The sequence below is a fragment of the Kogia breviceps genome, chromosome 5 (genome assembly GCF_026419965.1).
Source record: "Kogia breviceps isolate mKogBre1 chromosome 5, mKogBre1 haplotype 1, whole genome shotgun sequence".
Taxonomy (NCBI): Eukaryota; Metazoa; Chordata; class Mammalia; order Artiodactyla; family Physeteridae; genus Kogia; species Kogia breviceps.
In genome coordinates this window covers 97,773,697-97,795,399 of record NC_081314.1, presented here as the reverse complement: position 1 = coordinate 97,795,399, position 21,703 = coordinate 97,773,697, and the positions used below count along the sequence as shown (strand labels likewise).

The 21,703-nt window shown below is 35.1% G+C and overlaps 1 protein-coding gene across 5 annotated transcripts in view; it reads right to left on the bottom strand.

The window, feature by feature from the left end:
• The window catches only part of CBLB (Cbl proto-oncogene B), a 213,663-nt gene that overhangs the window by 39,364 nt on the left and 152,596 nt on the right, over nucleotides 1-21,703 (bottom strand). For all 5 annotated transcript variants that reach the window (XM_059064285.2, XM_067034717.1, XM_059064287.2 and 2 more), the window contains exons 12-13: nucleotides 19,808-20,173; nucleotides 11,729-11,823 (exon numbers count right to left, since the gene is read on the bottom strand). In XM_059064285.2, coding sequence (XP_058920268.1) covers nucleotides 11,729-11,823; nucleotides 19,808-20,173 — 461 coding nt within the window. The remainder of the gene's footprint in view (nucleotides 1-11,728; nucleotides 11,824-19,807; nucleotides 20,174-21,703) is intronic.

The window sequence follows — 21,703 nt, the reverse complement described above, 5'->3', positions numbered from 1 at the left end:
AGCTAATTCAAGGGCCAGAGTGGGTTCTGTTAGCAAAAGAAATGAGAAAAATACACAGCCTTTCTATGTCCTACTATATTGTCATGTACAAGGAATTTTTTTCCTTTGCAATTTAAGCATATACTATATAAAAGAAAAAGACTTACTGACCAAATATTCAACAACCACATCAAAGTCACGAATGTTCTATCTGCCTGTTGCAGCTTAGTTCCAAAGATTTAAGAGTTTTCAAAGAAGCACTGCACTATGACACAAGAATGGATGGTTTTTGAAATCACATTTGTTCTGGCTGATTCTATATTTTATCTTCAATGATAAAGAATTTAATCAGGGTAATTTCCCCCTACTCTTTAGCTTTGCTGAAAATCAACAGATGGAGTATCCTGAAGAAAATGAAAAGCAAAGCTTATCTAATATTTTACGGAATTATAGGGGCTTACTGCTAAAACTTAATAGTCGCAGATAATTAGCTTAAATGGATTTTAGTGAATTATACTAGAAGTGAAGAAAGTCTTCGAGTGGCATTTGTTGCGTATCTAAATCTGAAAAAAATGCCTAGATATCTTGCTTATCACCATTTTAATAAAGTTCTAAGGAGTCATATTTTATCTTATTATATTTTTAATGCAAACTTTTTATATTAGTATAATATTCTTGTTAAAAATAAGCCAATTTATAAGAATATCATTCCAGTGTACTTTATTCAATATTATATAAATTTTTATACAAAATTGATCTTATTCATTTCTGAAGGGAAAAATAAAAGCAATTTCTATCATGGAAAAAGGGGAATGTAAACTATGAACTTTGGGTGGTTATGTATAAATGTAGGTTCATCATTTTTAACAAGTGTACCACTATGGTGGAGGATGGTGAAAATGAGTAACTCTTAGGCATGTGTGGGAGCTGGGGGTATATGGGAAATATCTGTACCTTCTCCTCAATATTGCTATGAATCTAAAATGTCTCGAAAAAAATAACGTCTTAATAAAAAAAAAATAAATGAGGAAGGTACAAATAGATGAAGAATTTGTATATAAAATACCAAAAGAGAAATCTCAATTTATGTAAATAATTACACTATTTGTAATTACATGCGGGATTTTTTTTTTCCCCTACACAAACTCATTCAAAAAGTAGGTTCACTTTTACTTGCAACTAGATTAAGTGGCAAAAATAAAGAATTTCCATTAGCAATCATGTATGTTTACTTTTGGTAGTGGAGAAAATATCTCATGAGACATAGGAAAATGTTCAGTCATTGATTTAGCTCATGGGAAATTTTTAGTATACCAGAGGAATAAAATAGATCAATTTTATTTGTCTGGTTCCACGTTAAAACTGCCAAGTAAACCATCCTACCATTTACACCAGTACTTCATTCCCTTTATAATATCATCAGACATTCACAGAGTGTTCTGCACTGCGGCTGTCATTCCTGAATTAATACACTGGTAATGCACAAGGACACATAGTCTTAAAGATACACAGCCACCCCACAGCCTTCGCCTCTTGTTAAATTCAATGTGTGTTATTTAAACTTTAATGAAGAATACATCCACTATCTGCATGTACACACTTGAAATGAACCAAGAATATATTTTCTAATACTCTTCTTAATTAGTGATTTTTGCATTTTGAAACTGAAGGCTCACAGATACAATCCTCTACAGCCTTCTACATTCCTGGTGTGAGAGGCATATCATCAGAGGGGTGACCTTCTGCATATCCCACTGGCTCTTCCTACATAACATACCTCAAACATCACCCTTACCAAGTACTTTTCTTTCCTTCATTTGAGCAATTCCTGGTACCTTGATTAGTTCAACTTTTCCAGAAATAAAGCAAAGTAGAAATATCCATCTTTACTGTCTATAGATGAACCTCCCGTGACGTCCCACAAAACAGTAATTTTCTTTGAACTTTAATCTTTTATGTGTATTTCGTAAGTGTTCATATATTGACATTGTGTTTTCTATGTATTCATCTATATCTTCTATTTCTGTCTAATTGCAAAACGCTTAAGGGCAGACCCTGAGTCAACCAAGGCCTGGCATGGTGTGTGTCCCACAAAGCACTCACAGCTTTTAGACAAAAAGAACGAGAGGCTATTAGAGAAATACATGACCAAACTGTTATGGGAAAGAAAATCATTTTTAGGATACTTTCATAATGTAGAAAAATATTTAAAATATATTATTTTGCTTGCCTCCTACATGTAAAATATTATTTAATAATCTCTGAAAGCAAGGTTTTGAAAAATATCTTTTATTAAAACTGAATCTTCAGAGCCTGCCATATACATTAGTCCATATTTCTTGTACTAACTATCCTAACAGGCAAAACACCCAACTTCGAGAAATCATAGCCCTGAGAAGTGGTAACACAAAATCTAGCTGTCTTTGAAATGAGGATTGCCCATGTGCCACCTGTAAGCCATTTCCCCAGCATCTCAAGAGTGGGTTTTATAAATATACATACTAATTTTGAGGATTCTTTCATGACATCCAGAAGAATCAGTGTGGTATATTATTAGGCTGAATATAAGCTTTAATTTTAAGTTTTCACTTACAGTTTAAGTATAGTTTATACTTTAAGTATAGTTTTCACTGACTTGTTTTTAAGCTGGAGAAATAAATTTGAAGTTAATTTTTAAGTTAACTTCTTCAAGGCCAATATTCATTTCTAACACTTTTAGGGGACTGCTTTAGAAATCAAAAAGATAGATGTTGAGGAAACTCATTTTTTTTTGAGAATCTAATTTTCCAATACATGTTGAACATTAAAGACTTCACGGTGATATTAATTGTGGCAGTACTTATAATCGCCAATAACTGGACACAACCCAAATGCCCCTTAGTAGAGGGATGGATGAACAAACCATAGTGTGTTTTACAATGGAATACATACTCTGAGCAATAAAAAAGGAACAAACTATTGATACTCTTGACAGCCTGGATGAATCTCTGCTATTAGCACAATGAAAGAACCCAAACTCAAAAGGCTCTATACTATATGATTCTATTTATATGACCTTTGGGAAAAAGCAAAATTATATACAAATCAGATTGATAATTTCCAAGGGTTTAGGGTAACGGGAGAAGTTGACACAGGCCTAGGGGGGTGTTTTTGGAGTGAAAGAACTGTTCTGTATCTTGACAGTGGTAGTGAATACATGACTGTGCATTTGCCAAAACTCATAAAACTGTACATTAATAAAGCAGGGTGAATTTTACTGTATGAAAATTATGCTTTAACAACTGGAAAATTTTCATTTTAAGGTTAAGAATTCATTTTAACTCATTTAAGATACTGCAGATAAGCATCTTTCACAAACAAATATGCTTAATATCCCTAGTGGCCTTCAAATCACTTATCTAATTCTATTTGAGCCTACAGAGAAATGTGGACAGAAACAAGGAATGCTTGAATATGGTGGAATATGTCAAGATGCTCTCACTTAATGTGAAAATAGAATCTCATTCTAACCCTATCCATTTTCTATGAACAGATCAATATGTTCATGGAGAAGTGGAGAATATATGGCAAATTATGCCTCTATGGGGCAAAAAAGAGACAGTATAAGGAATATAATTTAGATTGCATATTTAAATAGAATCCAATGGCTCACAATTCTGTGTAAGGCTACCTAATTATTTGTGATCATAAATCAGTTGTATGGTAAATTACAAGTAACAGATTTGTCAGACTACTGGGATTAGTGTTAATATCTGTATTCATCTTAGATTTTAGTCAGAGAAAATGAAAGATTAGTGGAATTAGTGGCATTCCTGCACCCAGATTATAGCCATCCACCAAATGCCATTTTCCCACAAATGATGAGAGAGGGATTACAATTCTATCTGAATTTAGAAATTATAATACTAAAATAAAAAGGAGAAAAATAATACCCATAGTATTTATTTTGTACCCTTTCCACACACTATTTCTCTTTCTGTTGAGACTAGATTAAAATGATATGCTTGCAGCCCTCAATTCTTGCCATCAGTGTGTCAACAAGCAGGTTCTAGGGATTCACCACAAAACATTAGAAAACCTATGTTAGGATGGTCAAGCTGCTTCATGGGAGATTTGAACAAAATTTATAAATCATTAAGAATATGCAGAAAAAATAAAGTCTGAGTTTCAAATACTGAGTCACATCAATAGGTCAAAGCCAAATGCACAAACATTTCTACATGATACACAATGAGAGAAGAATGCCATAGTGATTGTAATGAATAAATTGAAAAGATGGACCCATCCCACACTATCCCATACACATCATGTCAATTGTAACTTACAAAGGACTGCCATCTTCAATATTAGTTCACCTTTCTATCTACCCAAGGTAAAACAAACAAAACTAGTGCAACATCTTGACAAATCTTAAAAATATTTTAAGGTATTTGAATGAAAACTGGTTCAAAAATTAACAAAAGAGCATCACTGTTCATTCACTAGGGTTAAGAAAAGAGTAGCTCTTAATTACAGCTTGATCTTCCATTTAAAGTTCTCTACCATATTTTCTTTAAATCAATGAAATTAATTTCTTATCACTGAACATAAACAGGATTAATGTAAAACTGAAGTGTGTATTGTCTATACAAATCCTCAGGTGAACAATAACAGAACATGTTTCCCTGCTCTTTTGCCATTAAGTATAAACAATGAAGCCCGGTATTCACAGTATATAAGATGAAAAATTTCCATCAAGCTTCTTTCTCTTAAGTTTTTAAAAATTACAATGTGATGTTTGCTTTAATAGCTCCCGTGGCATAGTGCTTTTTTCTCTTCTTTCTGTTTTTCACTCCCCAGTCAAAACCAAAGCAAAACAAAACTTCCTTTCTCCCATGAATTTGACCACCATTTCAGTCAAATTGGTCTAGTTTTGTCTTTTGCACTTTTCTATCTACAGACCATTTGGGCCAGTAGTTATTTAAAAACAACCACTCTCACATACACACAGGCACAGATGCTGATGCTGTTTGGCGGTGTGGACCCTCTTAGATCATTCACTGGAAGGTGGCAGTAGTTGAGGCTGCATTCACAAATCCACATTTCTAGTTTGTTTTAGATTATGATAATAATAGATAAAGTTTATTATAATTTTTACCACACAGAAATGTTCTAAATACGTTCTCTACAATATCAACATTTCAGGGGTAAATGATATAGTTTTTTAAGGTGATATTTTCATATATAAGTTCCTATATTAGAAAAAAACTTCTAGGATTACATTTATATGTCTAAGAGTATAACAAATCTAATTAAATTTGGGCACTGGTCATGTAGAAATGATTTTATCAGCTTTAGATAGTACCTACTGAAGTATTTACTTGAATAAAGGTGAAAGCTTAGATGGCATGTCCGACTGTCCCCTCAACATCACTATTTGGATGTGTGTGTAATCAGCACCGAAACTCAACAGATCCTTAAGTCTTAATTTTACCACCCCTGCCCCCTTCCCACACCTGCCCTTCTCCAATTTCCCTCCCACTGGTAAATGGCACCAACCCATTCACCCAGTTTCTTTAAGCAAAAACCTACATAAGAATCAATCATCCCTGATTTATTGTACCTCACAGACATCTGATTTATTAACAGGTACTGTTGGATCAAAATACAACCCAAAGTGGACTGTGTAACTCTATCGCCATCACCCCAAAGCCCTGACCATCTCTTACTGGCTCACCACATCAGACGACTACACTCTCCATTGGTCTCACTTCAGCTGTCCTAAAGAGAATTCACATAGCAGTCAGTGACCCCCTTTAAAAACACAAACCAGGGCTTCCCTGGTGGCGCAGTGGTTGAGAGTCTGCCTGCCGATGCAGGGGACACGGGTTCGTGCCCGGGTCCGGGAAGATCCCACATGCCGCGAGCGGCTGGGCCCGTGAGCCATGGCTGCTGAGCCTGCGCGTCCGGAGCCTGTGCTCCGCAACGGGAGAGGCCACAACAGTGAGAGGCCTGCGTACCGAGAAAACAAAACAAAACAAAGAAACACACAAACCAGCGTCATGTCATCATGTTGATCAAAACCTTCGATGGCTCCTAAAACTAACCAAACCAAAGTTCTTATCATGGCCTTAAAGGCAATATATGATTTAGCTCCTATATATCTTATTCAACCCCAGCCGTGCTGTCCCTCTTGCTGTTCTCCAGATATGCCAAAGGGATTCACTTGCCTCACTGTCTAGCTTTTATGCTCTTCACCCAGGCAGTCTCATAGCTTGCTCCCTTCTTTCAGGTTTCTGTTCAATATTACCCTTCCTGATGACCTCATCTAAAGTATAAACCTCCCTATCACTGTTTATCCCTTTCCCTGCTTTATTTTTCCTTCTAGCACTTACCACTACCTGACAATATACTGTGGTTATTTGTTTACTTGTTGTTCTCCTTAACTAGAGCACAAATTCCAATGAGAATGGGATTTTATCTTGTTCACTCTGACTCTCCAGTCAGTACGCAACTGAATGAAAACAGGATAGTTAGGCAAAACCTGGATACTCTATTCACTGAGCTTAACTATTAGCACCTTATCTGTTTAGAAAAAAAATCTGTAACAACGATCAACACCACCACCTCCAACAACAAAAAACCCTTTTTACAAAAATATTAAGTAATATTGATTCACATGTATTTGAAAGTTTAAGATTAATATGTCAAAAGTACAAAAGGTCCATTTCTAAAAGACAAGGAACAAGAAAAATATTCTTCTAAAAAATGACATTCCTCAGCATTCCAGAACATTATCTTACCTGAAGTAATTATTCCATTATTACAGTAATTCCTTTGCTTATTGGCCAACATCTTGTGTTAAGTAAAATAAATATTTTAACTGTTTCAGGTTTCATTTAGTTTAATTTTGAAAAATCAAATTATTTCAAGATAAATATAATTTAGTAAAAATTGACACTACAATAAAAATAATCCACATAGATTTTTTTATTCTTCCCCTAAAAAATTATGATTACCCATATTTCAAGCTTTTAAGAATTTATATTTATAGCTAAGTGTCAATCATCTTAAGTAGAAACCATTTAGGAAAAAAAATAAGTAAACCTATATGCACTAGTACAGTTTTCAGCTTACTTTTATGACAGAACATATTTTAAAAATAAATTCTACATTCTTCTAGGTCTCCAGATAAATTACACAATAAAAGTCATATAATTGCAGTCATACTGTTTTACAAGAAAGAAAACACCATCACAGAGTAGCCTCTTCCATCAATTTAAAGGGAATAAGAGTAACATCAAATAATTTAACAATTACACTTCAGTAAATATTAATAACAACACAGTATAGCTTTAAAGGTAAATATTAGCTTTGACATTACTGAATTCAACACTGGGGCTCCCAACATTTGTGAGAACTATCATAGTCTATGTTGGGTAGCAATCTGTTATTTTGCTTTGGCCTAATTTTGAAACGTACTAAGACGCTGACGTGGAAACAATACACTTGAACATCCAACATCCCTATTTCCCTGAGTGACATTTTGCTAAGACCTGTATTCTCTGCCCCTCCAGAGCTGAAGATCTATTCTCATTGTACTCTGGTTATACACTCTAATGAAGCTGAAGTAGACAAAACAAAAAAACAAAACAAAACAAACAAAAAACCCAGAGCAGTAATCCAAGTTATACTGGCTTCAAAAATGGGATGCAACCAACCAATTATAAATGAGCATTCCAGTTGCCAAGTATTCATATGTAATTAATACTACAGATGAGTACCCCTTAAAAAAATGTTGCATGAAACCTAAAAGGTTGAAGCTCAAGAGGATTTTAGAGATCATGTAAGATAAACAGATCCCTTCATTTATCAAATAAAGAAAGTGAGGCCCAGAGAAGTTACCTTGTTCAAAGACAGACAAATATTAATACTGGAGTCACGTCTGGGACCAAGTCTGATTTTATTTAAATGGTCACTTCAGAATTCCATGCTGGTTCCATGATAAATACAGTACAGCATAAATGATTAAGAAAAATGCTTATTAAAATATTAAGCAACAAAGGAGAGCATGAAATTATCTCTACAATGTAATCTAAATCATGTAAAAAAAAGTCTAAAAAGAAAAAAAAGTCAGAATGTTAAAACTCTGGGGGAAAACTGGACAGGTACATGTAAAAGAATGGAATCAGAACACTCCCTAACACCATATACAAAAATAAACTCAAAATGGATTAGAGACCTAAATGTAAGACCAGACACTATAAAACTCTTGGAGGAAAACATAGGAAGAACACTCTTTGACATAAATCATAGCAAGATCTTTTTTGATCCACCTCCTAGAGTAATGGAAATAAAAACAAAAATAAACAAATGGGACCTAATGAAACTTCAAAGCTTTTGCACAGCAAAGGAAACCATAAACAAGACCAAAAGACAACCCTCAGAATGGGAGAAAATATTTGTAAACGAATCAATGGACAAAGGATTAATCTCTAAAATATATAAACAGCTCATGCAGCTCAATATTAAAAAAACAAACAACCCAATCCAAAAATGGACAGAAGACCTAAATAGACATTTCTCCAAAGAAGACATACAGATGGCCAAGAAGCACATGAAAAGCTGCTCAACATCACTAATTATTAGAGAAATGCAAATCAAAACTACAATGAGGTATCATCTCACACCAGTTAGAAATGGGCGTCATCAGAAAATCTACAAACAACTAATGCTGGAGAGGGTGTGGAGAAAAGGGAACACTCTTGCACTGTTGTTGGGAATGTAAATTGATACAGCCACTATGGAGAACAGTATGGAGGTTCCTTAAAAAAATAGAAATAGAATTACCATATGACCAGCAATCCCACTACTGGGCATATACCCAGAGAAAACCATAGTTCAAAAAGACACATGCACCCCAATGTTCATCGCAGCACTATTTACAATAGCCAGGTCATGGAAGCAACCTAAATGCCCATTGACTGACGAATGGATAAAGATGATGTGGTACATATATACAATGGGATATTACTCAGCCATAAAAAGGAACGAGATTAGGTCATTTGTAGAGACGTGGATGGATCTAGAGACTGTCATACAGAGTGAAGTAAGTCAGAAAGAGAAAAACAAATATCGTATATTAACACATATATGTGGAACCTAGAAAAATGGTATAGATGAACCAGTTTGCAAGGCGGAAATAGAGACACAGATGTAGAGAACAAACATATGGACACCAAGGGGGAAAAGCGGCAGAGGGTGTGTGTGTGTGTGTGATCAATTGCATGATTGGGATTGACATGTATACACTGATGTGTGTAAAATGGACAACTAAGAAGAACCTGCTGTATAAAAAAAATAAAATAAAATTCAAGAAAAACAAAAAACTCTGGGCATTGATATTTGGGGTATGTAAATGCTTATATTTATGTATTTGTTTAATTTTTTCTTTTATATATTTTCCATATTTTCTACAATGAACAACTGCTACCTATATGTCAGAATAAAAATAAAATGGAGAGATAAACATGCCATTAAAAGCCAGCACTTGTAATTTTAACGATCGTTAATTTGCAGCATGCAAAATAGAAAACTAATTTGCCATTAAGGATGCATTGTTAAAGTATGTCTCTGGTTAAGTAAAGCAACTGCATTGTTTGAGGGAAAAAAAATCAAGAGTAAATGGGGTGAAAGTATATCCAGGTACACATACAAACTGAAGTGTTAGGAAAATATCAGTAAAACGCATTTTACTATGAATTTGTTGTTCTTTATAGAAAAACAAGCACTTAATACTAAATATAGATGAAGCAAATGGTAACCTCTGCCTTTTATCCCACTTGCCAGTATGAATTTAATAAACAGAATATAAAATTTTAATCTCTAATTAGCAAGATTTCATGAGCTTAGATGTTTTCTGAATTAGAGGTAATTGAGCTTAGATGTTTTAATTACATATACGAATATCCAGAGTTCATTTGGTGCTACGATATCATATGTTATTACTGATGTATAACCTACTACACAGAATATAAATATTTGCTTCTAACTTCTATGTCTGCTACATATCTGCCAGCTCCAAGAAAAGTGGCCACTAAAGAATGGTCCAATGCTTAGCTTCCCACTGACCCCTAAATGATGTCAAATTTCACATTTATGCTTTTTCTCATGCACACCCCTTCCCAATTGTGCCCATCCTCTATGACTCAGGTAACTTCCATCCTCTCCATAAGACATCCTTGACTTACAAAGTCTATCATAGTCTATTCTCCAAGCTTATATAAAAACTAACAAGTTAGATGCATACAGTTTAGTGCATAACGTTCTCTTGTGATTTCATGTACGTTAACTTTATTTTAAAGTAGATGGTAAATTTCTTGGGAGCTGGTATCTAGCTTATCGTTCTTTTGCATCCAGTGACCAGCAGATGAAGGAGTGAAGATGCTCTACGACTTTCAGTTAGAAATGAGGATCTTAGCAGATGATAAAGTCAATCCGCCAAGCAACCAAGTACTATCAGTATACTCATTAAAAAACAGGAAACAGTAAGGTGTTAAGGGAGAAGCAGAGATTACGAGAAAAGGTTTTTGCCCTTAAAACCTTATAATCTTTTTAATGTGGAGAGGCACTTTAGTATTAGAAAACAGTAGCGCAAAGTACATAATTAAATGTGTAGAAAATAAACTCTAGGAGGAGGAATGAGAATCGGTCTTATTACCATCATTATGACTGAAGTCACAGAAGTTTTCATACAGAAATAGAGCCTGAGACATGGATCTTCAGAATAAAGATTCTGAAAACTTGGTGCACAGGAGGGAACAACATGAAAGACTCATAAAACCAGAAAAAATATCAAGACAAGATTAGAGGGCAAGCGTCAGAATTCCTGCATGATATTTTAATTGGGTAAAATTCTGTGGATCTTACTGATAGCAGGAGAGCATAGAATTAGTTTAGAAGGAAAGAAAGAACAATGTTGGGCTTTGAGTAGAAAAGTGATCTGGGGAAAGCAGAATTTAAATTAACTCAGCTACCTGAATAAAATATACTGGAGGAAAGACAGGCAGCCTGATTTAATATAGAGTAGGAAAATGGCCATCAGGAGACTTGGTTTTATCCAGGTTTGATTTGGATAGACACTATCCCTTAACTGTCTGATATGCTTCTTGTGTCCCCATTTTTTCAAATGAGACACCTAGTTTAACTCATTTTTCTAGCTTTAAAATCCATTCATATTCCATTCTGAAATCATATCATATGATCAGGTAGAAGGCTCTTTCAGTTGTCCCGTTATAAGCCAGAACTAGGGCAATGGGGAAGATTAGCTGAATATGAAAAACTTAAAAGAACAATCAACAGGACTTAGTGGCGGAATGGATTTGAGAAATGAGAAAACTGGGAACCAAAGATTATTTTATGATGTCAAACTCGGTAGTGAGATAAATGTGATACCTCTAAGGAAGAGACATGAATTGGAAAGGAGAGCTCATTGTGCTACTTGAGCCTCTTCTTGGATGCAGGGAAGACTTAGCTTTTTCTCTGTTGCTTTATGTGTCATCTCAGAGTGTAGGTAAGTCTCAAAAATGCTGTAGTTATCAGCAAAGAATCAGAAAGGATCTTGATTTCTGGTACTTTCGTTTAAAAATCCAGCTGGTTCATTTTTATTGCTGCATATTCACCCCTGTACTTTCTATACAGAGAACCTCAAAACCACTCTTTATAACAACTTTATGCATGGACAGTTATCTCCAAATTCAGTAAAACTCACTTGATGCTGGAAAGAAGGGTGGCAGCTGGAGGGGGAGGAGAAAGCCGGGGAGGAACATCATATTCTTCACTTCCCAGGTGACCATTGGAAAAGACCTGAAAGGAAATCAAAGGGTTAGTTTAGAGTTTAATTTCTGGAGGACCTTAAAACAATAGCAGTTCTTAGACAATCTGTAATTTTGAGGAGAATATATAATTTCAGTTTATTTGAACAAGTGAAATATCATATAATTTACTTATGAGTTGGGAGCACCATAGTGATTATTTACCACCACTCGAAAGTAGCACCACTTTTTATATGAAAAAATAAAATACAACCTGATTCTTAAACATATTGAGAGGAGATGCTATAATTTCTATAAATCATATAGATAGCTAGATAAATGGTAAAAGTCCCCAAACATGATCAGTTTTTATTGAAAAGTTAGCATTCTCTGTAAGGATTCAATGAAGAAAAAAGCAGCACTGGTGCAATTCTTTTTTCAATTCCTCCCAAATAAAAGTGTTCTAAATTATATCTCTCTGGGGTTAACAGAACATTTCTAAACTTCTTGATAAAACAATACATGAGTATAATCAGAAATGCCTTTGTTCTTTCAAGGCCGAAGCTTTAGCACTACTGGTAACTAGAGACCTGGTCTGGCTTTCAGAGTGCAAGCAATTTTAAACATAATTTTTGGTGTGTGAACAACACAAACCAAAATTGTTACCTTGCTCCTAAGGTACCATAGAGAGCCAGTGTTTACTCAGAATTCAGAAATTCTGGTTTCCAGATTGCTCAGTTACATATGGGAACTGTCTGAACAACTGCTCTTAACTAATCCAACAACTTGGAATGAAAGCAACTTAAAAGAAAAAAACAATAACTTTGCAAAGACAGATTAAACATATTTTAAGACCTTTAATCATTAGGGTTTTATCATGAAGCTCTTTCCCAAACTCTTTACTAGTTCATATTTAAAAGGTGTAGGCTGATTTGTGGCAAAAAGGATGTGATGTAACTTGAATAGTTCTAGATAACCCAATCAATGACCTATCAATTTCTTTTTTCACCCCTCACTTCTAAAATGGTGTTGAAACTTTAGAGTGCAAAATGGAAAAGGCCATATCCTTCCCTACCAACTTAAGAAAAGGACATGTTTAAAGAATCCATTTGAAATATATCAATGTTTGCAATTTAAAGCTACACAATATAAATTTTATAGCATTAAAGTATCACTCTAAAAATAAGTCCTGTGTTATAGCTTTGATTTCTCATTAGATTCAATACACTAGAGATACACTATGACAGAAGTATCTCTTAGGGTTTCTGACTATGGACCAAATAACAGAACAAGGCAGAGTTTTTTTGATTTTGCTAGAGAAAAGAAATGTCTCAGTAGATATTAATTGTTTTTATTAACATAAAAAAATCCCTTTTAATCAACAAATACATGTGTCAAATCACAAGTGCTCATTGTATAATAGGCATATAAAGTCATCCTTAATTTGAGTCCTGTGCAATTGTTGCCAGAATGGATACAATGTATGATTTCTGCAATCAAATATCCTTGATGTTTCTGTCATAAACACATTTAAAATTCATTCTGGGAAATGTAATATGGGTTTATATGCAATTATTTGTTTTAATAGGAGCAAGTCTCTAATGTACTGTTGATACCTAGTAAAATTTCAGCAATTGTAAAATAAAAGGGAGCTATGGGAATAACAATTTCTGTTGTATTAGTTCTACATGAATCTTTTTCAGGACAAAGACTGATTTCCTCATTTTATAGGACATTCCTTCAATGCTTTACACACAGTAGGGCTTAAATGAACATTGACTGCTGATTGACTTACATTATACTACATATGTGCATACATACATGTTTGTAAAGGACCTAAAAATGCAGGTACTAAAATGACGTTCATGTTTCTGTTCATCTAAAGCGGCTGGATGACAAGATTTATGATTATTTCATTCTGAACTCCATGTTCCCACCTGCATCCGTTTCATTAGACAAAATCATTTTATCTAAAACTACTTTAGAGACTGCAGTAAGTCACAACTTTTTGAGCCAAAAATAAATATTTTACGTCCTCTGGAAATCTGCAAAGCCTTTTGCAAATAGGAGAAAACAGTAGTTCCTCAAATGTGTAGATTGATAGTAACAACTGAAGCAGTTCATCCCGAAATCTCACTGATTCAGGCCTTCAGAAACTCTCAACTAAGGAAACAACTTTTTCTTCTGCCTTCCTAGTTCACTGTTGCAAATTTACCACAATTCCATTGGACATGCTACCAACTTAAATAGTCTGATCCTATCATTCCTCTGCCAAAAAAGTTTCCAAAGCTCTTTTTTGTCTACCAAGTTAACGATAACTTAGTATAGAATATGAGACACTCCACTCCGTAACTGCTTTCAGTTTATATTGCCATAGTTTTACCTACCATACTTACTCTCTCTGTATGCCCTGGAGTCTGTCCAAAATTGACATCCTGCACTGTGCTTACCTTCCCACCTCCATGCTATTCCTTCCTGTCATGTCTACAACACCACCACCTACTGACCTTTTAATGTCTACAGATCCCTCCTTGCATGAAGTTTTCTTTATTCCTTCTTTAACCCTGCATCTCAATTGGAATGTTTCTTCCCCTAGGGCATCCCGCATTATATATTCTGGATGCTTCTCCTGTGCCTCATCCCTTAATTATATACCTGTCTCATCCTCACTAGACTGTGCTCGATTCATTTTGTATTCGCCAGTGTCTTGAACATCCTACTCATTTAACTGAAAGAGGCTGAAGGAATAAGAATACATTAAGGGGAATTTATACTACCTGTGGAAGAAGTATAATCTGAGTTATCACAAAATTTATTATAAACTCTAGGTTACTCTAGGTTACCCTGGATTAATATTTTTCACATGCCTCAAGATAACATTTCATCTTGATTTTTAAGTATGAAATATCTTCCTATGATTCAGATATTGTCTAAAAATTAAGGTTAAAGCATTTAGGACCCTTGAGATGTAGGGAAAACAAACACAATTGTGATAATCTTAGCACAATTAAGAAAAACCTTTTTAATTACAAAACCCCAAACACAACCCCCTTACCCCATCCCACACATGTAAGCCCACACATACACTACACCAAAAATATCACTATAATTTATCCTTCAGCAACATTAAAAATGAAACCTGTGTACACAGAGGACTTATTTTCTGAAAGACAACACCTGAGATTCATAGATAAGTTTAAGTTCATTCTTATAAACATGTGCCTCTCCACCAAAATAGCAAAAGCCACAATATCAAAAAGAGGAATCATTCTGTGTATTTATCTAGCAACATCTTCAACAGATTATTGTACACAGGTCATTTTAGAATAATGTCACTTGAAGTAACATAAGTCAGAGATCATTTTTATCACATAAGAAACAGTAGCATTCTTAATCTTTTAAGAGGAACAAATAAAGATAGTTGGACACAGTGTTAGTATCTAGATATGAGGAGATACATTTCAAGTCTCCAATGATATGTTAAAACATTTTCATGCAATAAAATAATTAAAACAAACAAACCAACAACAATGAATAAATATCTAGCCAACAAAGTATTAATTAAGGAACAGGTTTATAATGTGGCTAGAATTTGACGGAATGGAAACAGTCCTATAGGAAAGAAATCTCTTACCAATAAAATAAAACAAGGTAAACAAACCTAACAACTCTTAGCTTTCAGGTTCACGTTAAAAAGTAAAGTCTTACCTTAGCTAACTTGATTATGCTAGGGGGGAGGGAGAAGAGAAACGGGAGTATATGAAAGTCACAGAAAATTCTTACACTTCATTTAAATTATGAATTAGAGGGTTTTTTTCCTTAGAGCTCTTTACAGTTAGCAAATAGAGTAATTAGAATTTAATTTATCCTTGCTTCCCTTACCATTTATCTAGGAAAGATGCAAATAAAAAGGGCAAATGGTTCTAATGGACGATGGGAACTGGCACACTGACAGAGGACACACAACAAAGGGGAGCAAGTCCTCACCCTATAGAATGTTTAGTTTCATGAATTCCCCTTATGGTATTACATATGTACACTTAATGTTAAACTTTTAGTACTCGTCTAAGTTTTCCTATCTTTAAAATGGGCAGATGATATTTAATTTGAGATATTTCCTTTAATGAAAACAAGTCTGAACGATAGTTGTTACTATTTGACACAGAAATGTATTTGCTTACATTTGGAGAGACTGATGGGTTATGTGAAGATAACACATCAGCCTCCAAGTATCTAAATCCCTATATACCCTTTATTCCCATGATAACATTTTTAAAAAATTGTTTTAAAGACTGCACACTAGGTATGGAGGGTGAGAATATATTGTAACACTTACCAGTTTCATTAATATACAAGTCTTTTTAAATCAAAATCATTTCCCCTTCTTCTTCAACCCTTCTCCCTTGTTTCCCTCTTATTGTGAATATGTGATCTATCTATAGAAAATGACTACTTTTCTAAAAGAGTAAAATATCCTATTTTAAACAAGAAAGTTACATTTTACCTTTGGCTGAAGGCGAGTGCTGGAAAAATACATTAAAAAAAAACTGTCTACGCTCCTAGTGTACCATAGACATCTTCTTCCTCCAAGCCCTTTCCTGCCCTACCCCTGCCCACCTCCAACCCCAGCATGCATATACTCTTTCCCCTCTGTCATCAACCTAACTGGAATAACTCAGCAACCCAGTTATTGAGTGTTTGCTGAGTAATCATTAGGCACCATGCTAAATAAAAGCAGAGAGGAAGGGGAGAAAGAGATAATGATTTTGGTTTTAAATTTAAAAAAGAATAAGGACAACTATTTTAAATGAAAATGAACTGTTACAACCTATACTAAGACTCCACATCTAGTTTGGTTTTATTCCATAACCAAGGGGTATGGGGGCTTAGATATTGGGAGGGTAACTATTCTCCTAGAAACTAGGTCCTATTATTATTTCATTTCATAAAGTAAGGGAAATAAGTGGAATCGGGCGCATAGATGTAGTAAGTTGCTTGCATCCACAAAGCCAGTGAATTCTAGAGCAGGAAGTAAAACTCAGGTCTGATTCCAGAGCCTGGTGGATCTATGTTGATCAGATTTTTCGTTTTGTTAAAATGCAGCTATCAGGTTCGCCTTATCATTTTTACTTCTGCCTAAAGGAGTTAAACATTTCCTCTTCTATAAAAACATTTTGTTAAATTTGAAAAGGGAGAGAACATTGGGATTCTGGTTATACTGAACACTAGGAGAGTCTTGTATGTAGAAAGTGCTTACAAATATGTAATTAAATCAATCTGGATTGAGGAACTACAGAGACGTAAGTTAGGAAACAAACTCCAACCCAGGATCATGCAGAGACTGAGAATTACAGGATCCTAGATGGATGCAGTCTTCCATTGGTTGAAGCTAGCCTCTAAGTGTCCCAACAGTGAATTAAGAAGAGGAATTGGGCTTTTTCTACTTTATGTCAGTTGTGATATACCTTGTGGTCTACTGAAGTGGACCCATTTTTCCTTCAAAGGATAATAAAAGAGGAGAATAAGGGGAGACATGGTCTGTTTTATAGCATTTAATACATTATGTATAAATCCTTTATAATCTGCCTAAAAGTCAAACAACTATACTGAAATGAGAAATCTTAGATGTCTAATTTTGGTAAAAATATTAATCTAGTTGTAACTTGAAATTAACTTTGAGAATATAAGCATTGCAATGCTAATACACACAACATATTAGACCTTCATGAATTTTAATAAGCCTAATTTAGACAGAATTAAACAAATTCAGTTTTCAATAAGACATAAAATTTGCACTTTACTCAATGTTCTCTGGGATATTAACATGTATCAATGATCAGGACATGAATGTTCACATAGAAAACATGTAAAGGAATCTTTATAACTGAAATCACTACTAATACTTCACACCTATAGTTAATAAAAATAAAATTTCATACCTATACCCTAAGAAATTACAACCCCAATTTAAATATAACCCCAATTATAACCCCAATTTAAAACAACCACCATCCATACAAAAATTAACAGCCTGTATTCTAGGGCTTAGAAGGGCAGGTTTATTTAGTGCTAAGACTGTATAACATATTATCTAAGAAGAACCCTGAAACAAGAGGTCTTCAGTGAATTGCCCAAGATAATTATTATATTTTAAGTATTTCTGAAGTCCATTCAGGAAATAAATTGTAATATGTTGCTAAGATATAACCATTCATGTCAGAGCTCTTCTGAACACTCTCCTTAAGGCAAGTGTGATCATGTATGAATGAAAAGTAACAGAGACTAAAGGGAAGAAAAAAATCACTGGAAAAAAAAAAGGCAGGTCCTTCTGATCAAGATTCTAGGTTGTAGAAACATACTTTTGAAGATAAGCTCTCCATTTTCAGAGAACATTATAAAAATGCTTTTATAAGTGCTTTCTCTTCCATTTACATCACCTTTGCATGACCTTGAAGAAAACCTTTACAGATCTTCATATTTATAATAGATGAAAGCCTGCAGGTACCAACAAGGCACTAACAAAGAGTTATGGCAAACCACCACCCCTCTTCCCCTGTGTTTTTTTTTTTTTTTTTTTTTTGCGGTATGCGGGCCTCTCACTGTTGTGGCCTCTCCCGTTGCGGAGCACAGGCTCCGGACGCGCAGGCTCAGCGGCCATGGCTCACGGGCTTAGTTGCTCCGCGGCATGTGGGATCTTCCCGGACCAGGGCACGAACCCGTGTCTCCTGCATCGGCAGGCGGATTCTCAACCACTGCGCCACCAGGGAAGCCCTTCCCCTGTGTTTTGAGTGCCTGAGTAGACACTTTTGACTCTTGCTATCCTGGCTACCCTAGAATATCACTAATAATTAAATCTTATACAGAGTTTTCCTTCACACATGTGCATGTGCACGCATGTGTGTACACACATACAGGAATTTAGTACATGTCATTCTTTACACTTCTTTGTTTCTTGGTTAACTCACCAACTACAAGCTATTATTTTGAAGGAATAGTCTACTCCCCTAAAATAACAACTTAAGATCAAAAGAGATGGGAACACTTAAATGTTGCAGTCTTCAAAAGAGGTAAAGCCTCCTTCAGCTGAAGGAAGATGGTGACGATCTGATCGGAGTCAAAAATATCATGGACACAAGTACCAGAAAACATTACAGGACAGCTCTGCCAGGGGCCCACTGAGGGTTTGCAACTCAATGATTTCTGCTGCTGCCTCTTCGGTTCCCTGTATGCTTAAATTCTTTTCTGTACATATAAATGACAGTAGTAATATCCTTCATGTTAGAACTCAACATGTGTTGACAGTCTTTCAGTTTTATAGAGAAAGACGTTGCTTTCCAACAATGAACTGGACCTGGTGTTTTTTTGTGTGTGTGTGTGTGATATGCGGGCCTCTCACTGTTGTGGCCTCTCCCGTTGCAGAGCACAGGCTCTGAACGCGCAGGCTCAGTGGCCATGGCTCACGGGCCCAGCCGCTCCGCAGCATGTGGGATCTTCCCGGACCGGGGCACGAACCCGTGTCCCCTGCATCGGCAGGCGGATTCTCAACCACTGCGCCACCAGGGAAGCCGACCTGGTGTTTTTATGTATGTGAGAAGTTCATTCTACCTGGCAGCCTAAGGTGTGCTGTCCCAGGCAACAATAACTCCAATGACTGATTGATGATATGCTATAATCATACAACTGTTTTTTCAAATTAGATAGAAGTAGGAGAGTTAAATAAAAAAGACTGCTGATTCTCCCATGGACAACATTAATAGGAAAAAATTTTGCAGATGAAATAAGGGAAGGTGAACTAAGTCTCTGGCAAATTGTCTGGTGTCTTCATATGAAAATTAAATCGTTCCTTAGAACCTTCTTCCTGACTTCTGTTAGGTTCAAGTTTTAATGAGCTTCTGATTATTTATAACTTGCAGATAATTAAAGACCTGCAGGCAAGTGTCACACTAGGCGAAAAAAGCACCACTCCACCTTTTATACTACCTCTTATCAGAAGACTATAAGCAGATTATTTAGCTTCAGCTTTGAGTATTTCTTACCTTGGCTCCTTCTAAAGGCAAATCATGGCGTCTGTGTTTCCGCATAAGCACTGGGTCAGAGCCCATTCTACTGTGCCTTCCATTTACATTTGAACTCGCTGTGATTCCAGGCTTTGGAGAGGCATCCCCTAGGAGGCGACATCCCACTGACTGATTAGTCCCAAGCACATCCCGAGGGCACCAGGCTTCTAGAGGCATCGGCTGGTCTCGGGAAGGCACACTTTCCATGTGAAGGAAGTGACGACTCAGTCTATTGTCAGGGGGGATTGGGGGAGGTCTCTCAGGTGGAGGAGGAGGAGGGTCTCTTAAGGGAGGTGGTGGTGCTGGGAGTGGTTTGTCTTGTTTTCTCACCATGCAAGGAGAAGACTAAAGAAACGCAAGAGGAAAAAGATATTAAAAGAGGTTCCATGCACTGAAATGACTTCCAGACTAGTATACTATCGCTTTTGTTTTCTAAGCCATAGTTGGGCTTTATTAGATTCCTGTGCCATCTTTTAATGAGTTTCTTTTATCACCATCTAATGAAAGTTTAAAAAATTAATGAAAAAGTCAAATATATTTCATTAAGATTTCTTTGTAGAAAATGAATACGTAAACTCAAATGTTAGGTTATAAGGACTACAGGAAAACGTAGCAGAATATCAAAATTATATGGTGATTTTGACTGGCTGACATTAAAATAATAATGAGTCATTAATTATTTTACTTGCATGTTTCTGTGATTTAGGAGAGACAGCAGAAACCATCAAAGTTGTTGTTTTACTTTTTAAAAGAGCACCTTCTTTGGTTTTGTTAGAAGACTGAAAATGTTAGTTTTGTTATTTTTGTGTTTACCTCTATAATACAGAGCAAGTGACAAGGGGGAAATGTGCTCCAGTTAACAGTTATTACCAGAATAGTGAAAATTCACAAATAATAGAGCAGCATTATTTACAGACCTTACTTGAGTTTTATGGATATTAAAAAAAAAAAAATCAGTCTGATTCTTATGTGGAAATATGAAGGTATAAGCTCCTGAACTGAATCTATGTGACTTTCACAGTTTTTATTTTCATTTAGATAGTTCATCTGATGAATGATTTGTGCTTTTATTGTTTGAAAATATTAGCGAAGAAATGTGTATTTACACAATTCTGACTAAATAACATCCTAAAAAGTCTTAATATGATCTTAAAACCATGTTAATTACAATGTAGAAAAGTCCAATACTATTAAAATACTGTGCTTCCAAATAGTTTTAGACCATAATGCATATTACCGAATGGGATTAATATTTTAAATCTTATATTTAATAAAGCAAAATATTCCTTTTTCAAATTTGGAAAAAAATCTGCACAGAACTAAAACTGTGGGCTTAGGTGTACAGATAGAATTATGTCTTTAATATTAAACAGTAATGCAGTTACTTTGCAAATACTGTAATTCTTTGTAATTAATTCCTTCAGGTATAAAAGGTACATATAATTCCCTCTTCTGAGTCACCCTGAAACATGGGTGATAATCTATCAAATCTTAAGCCCTATGCAAATATACCACCATAACATTTTTCTTGTCAAGACACTATGAAAATGAGTGTAAAATATCATTTAATAAGAGCATGCAATTTATTTTAATACATATAATGACCTTTTAAATCCATTTTACAGAATAACTATACTTACTCTGTTTATTATAGCAAATCAGGGGGCTGTTACAGACATGTGCTCTCTCTGAATAATTATGTAACTTTTATAGCAATAAAGCAAGGAATATGATAGTGGACTCACTATAAACAAAATGAGAGACCCATCAAAGCTGTTCATAAACAAGAGCATAAGAAATATGAGTAATGGAATTTCAAAAACCTGAGCAATCAATAATCATCACATAAAATTATTATCTATGTTTCTAATAAAA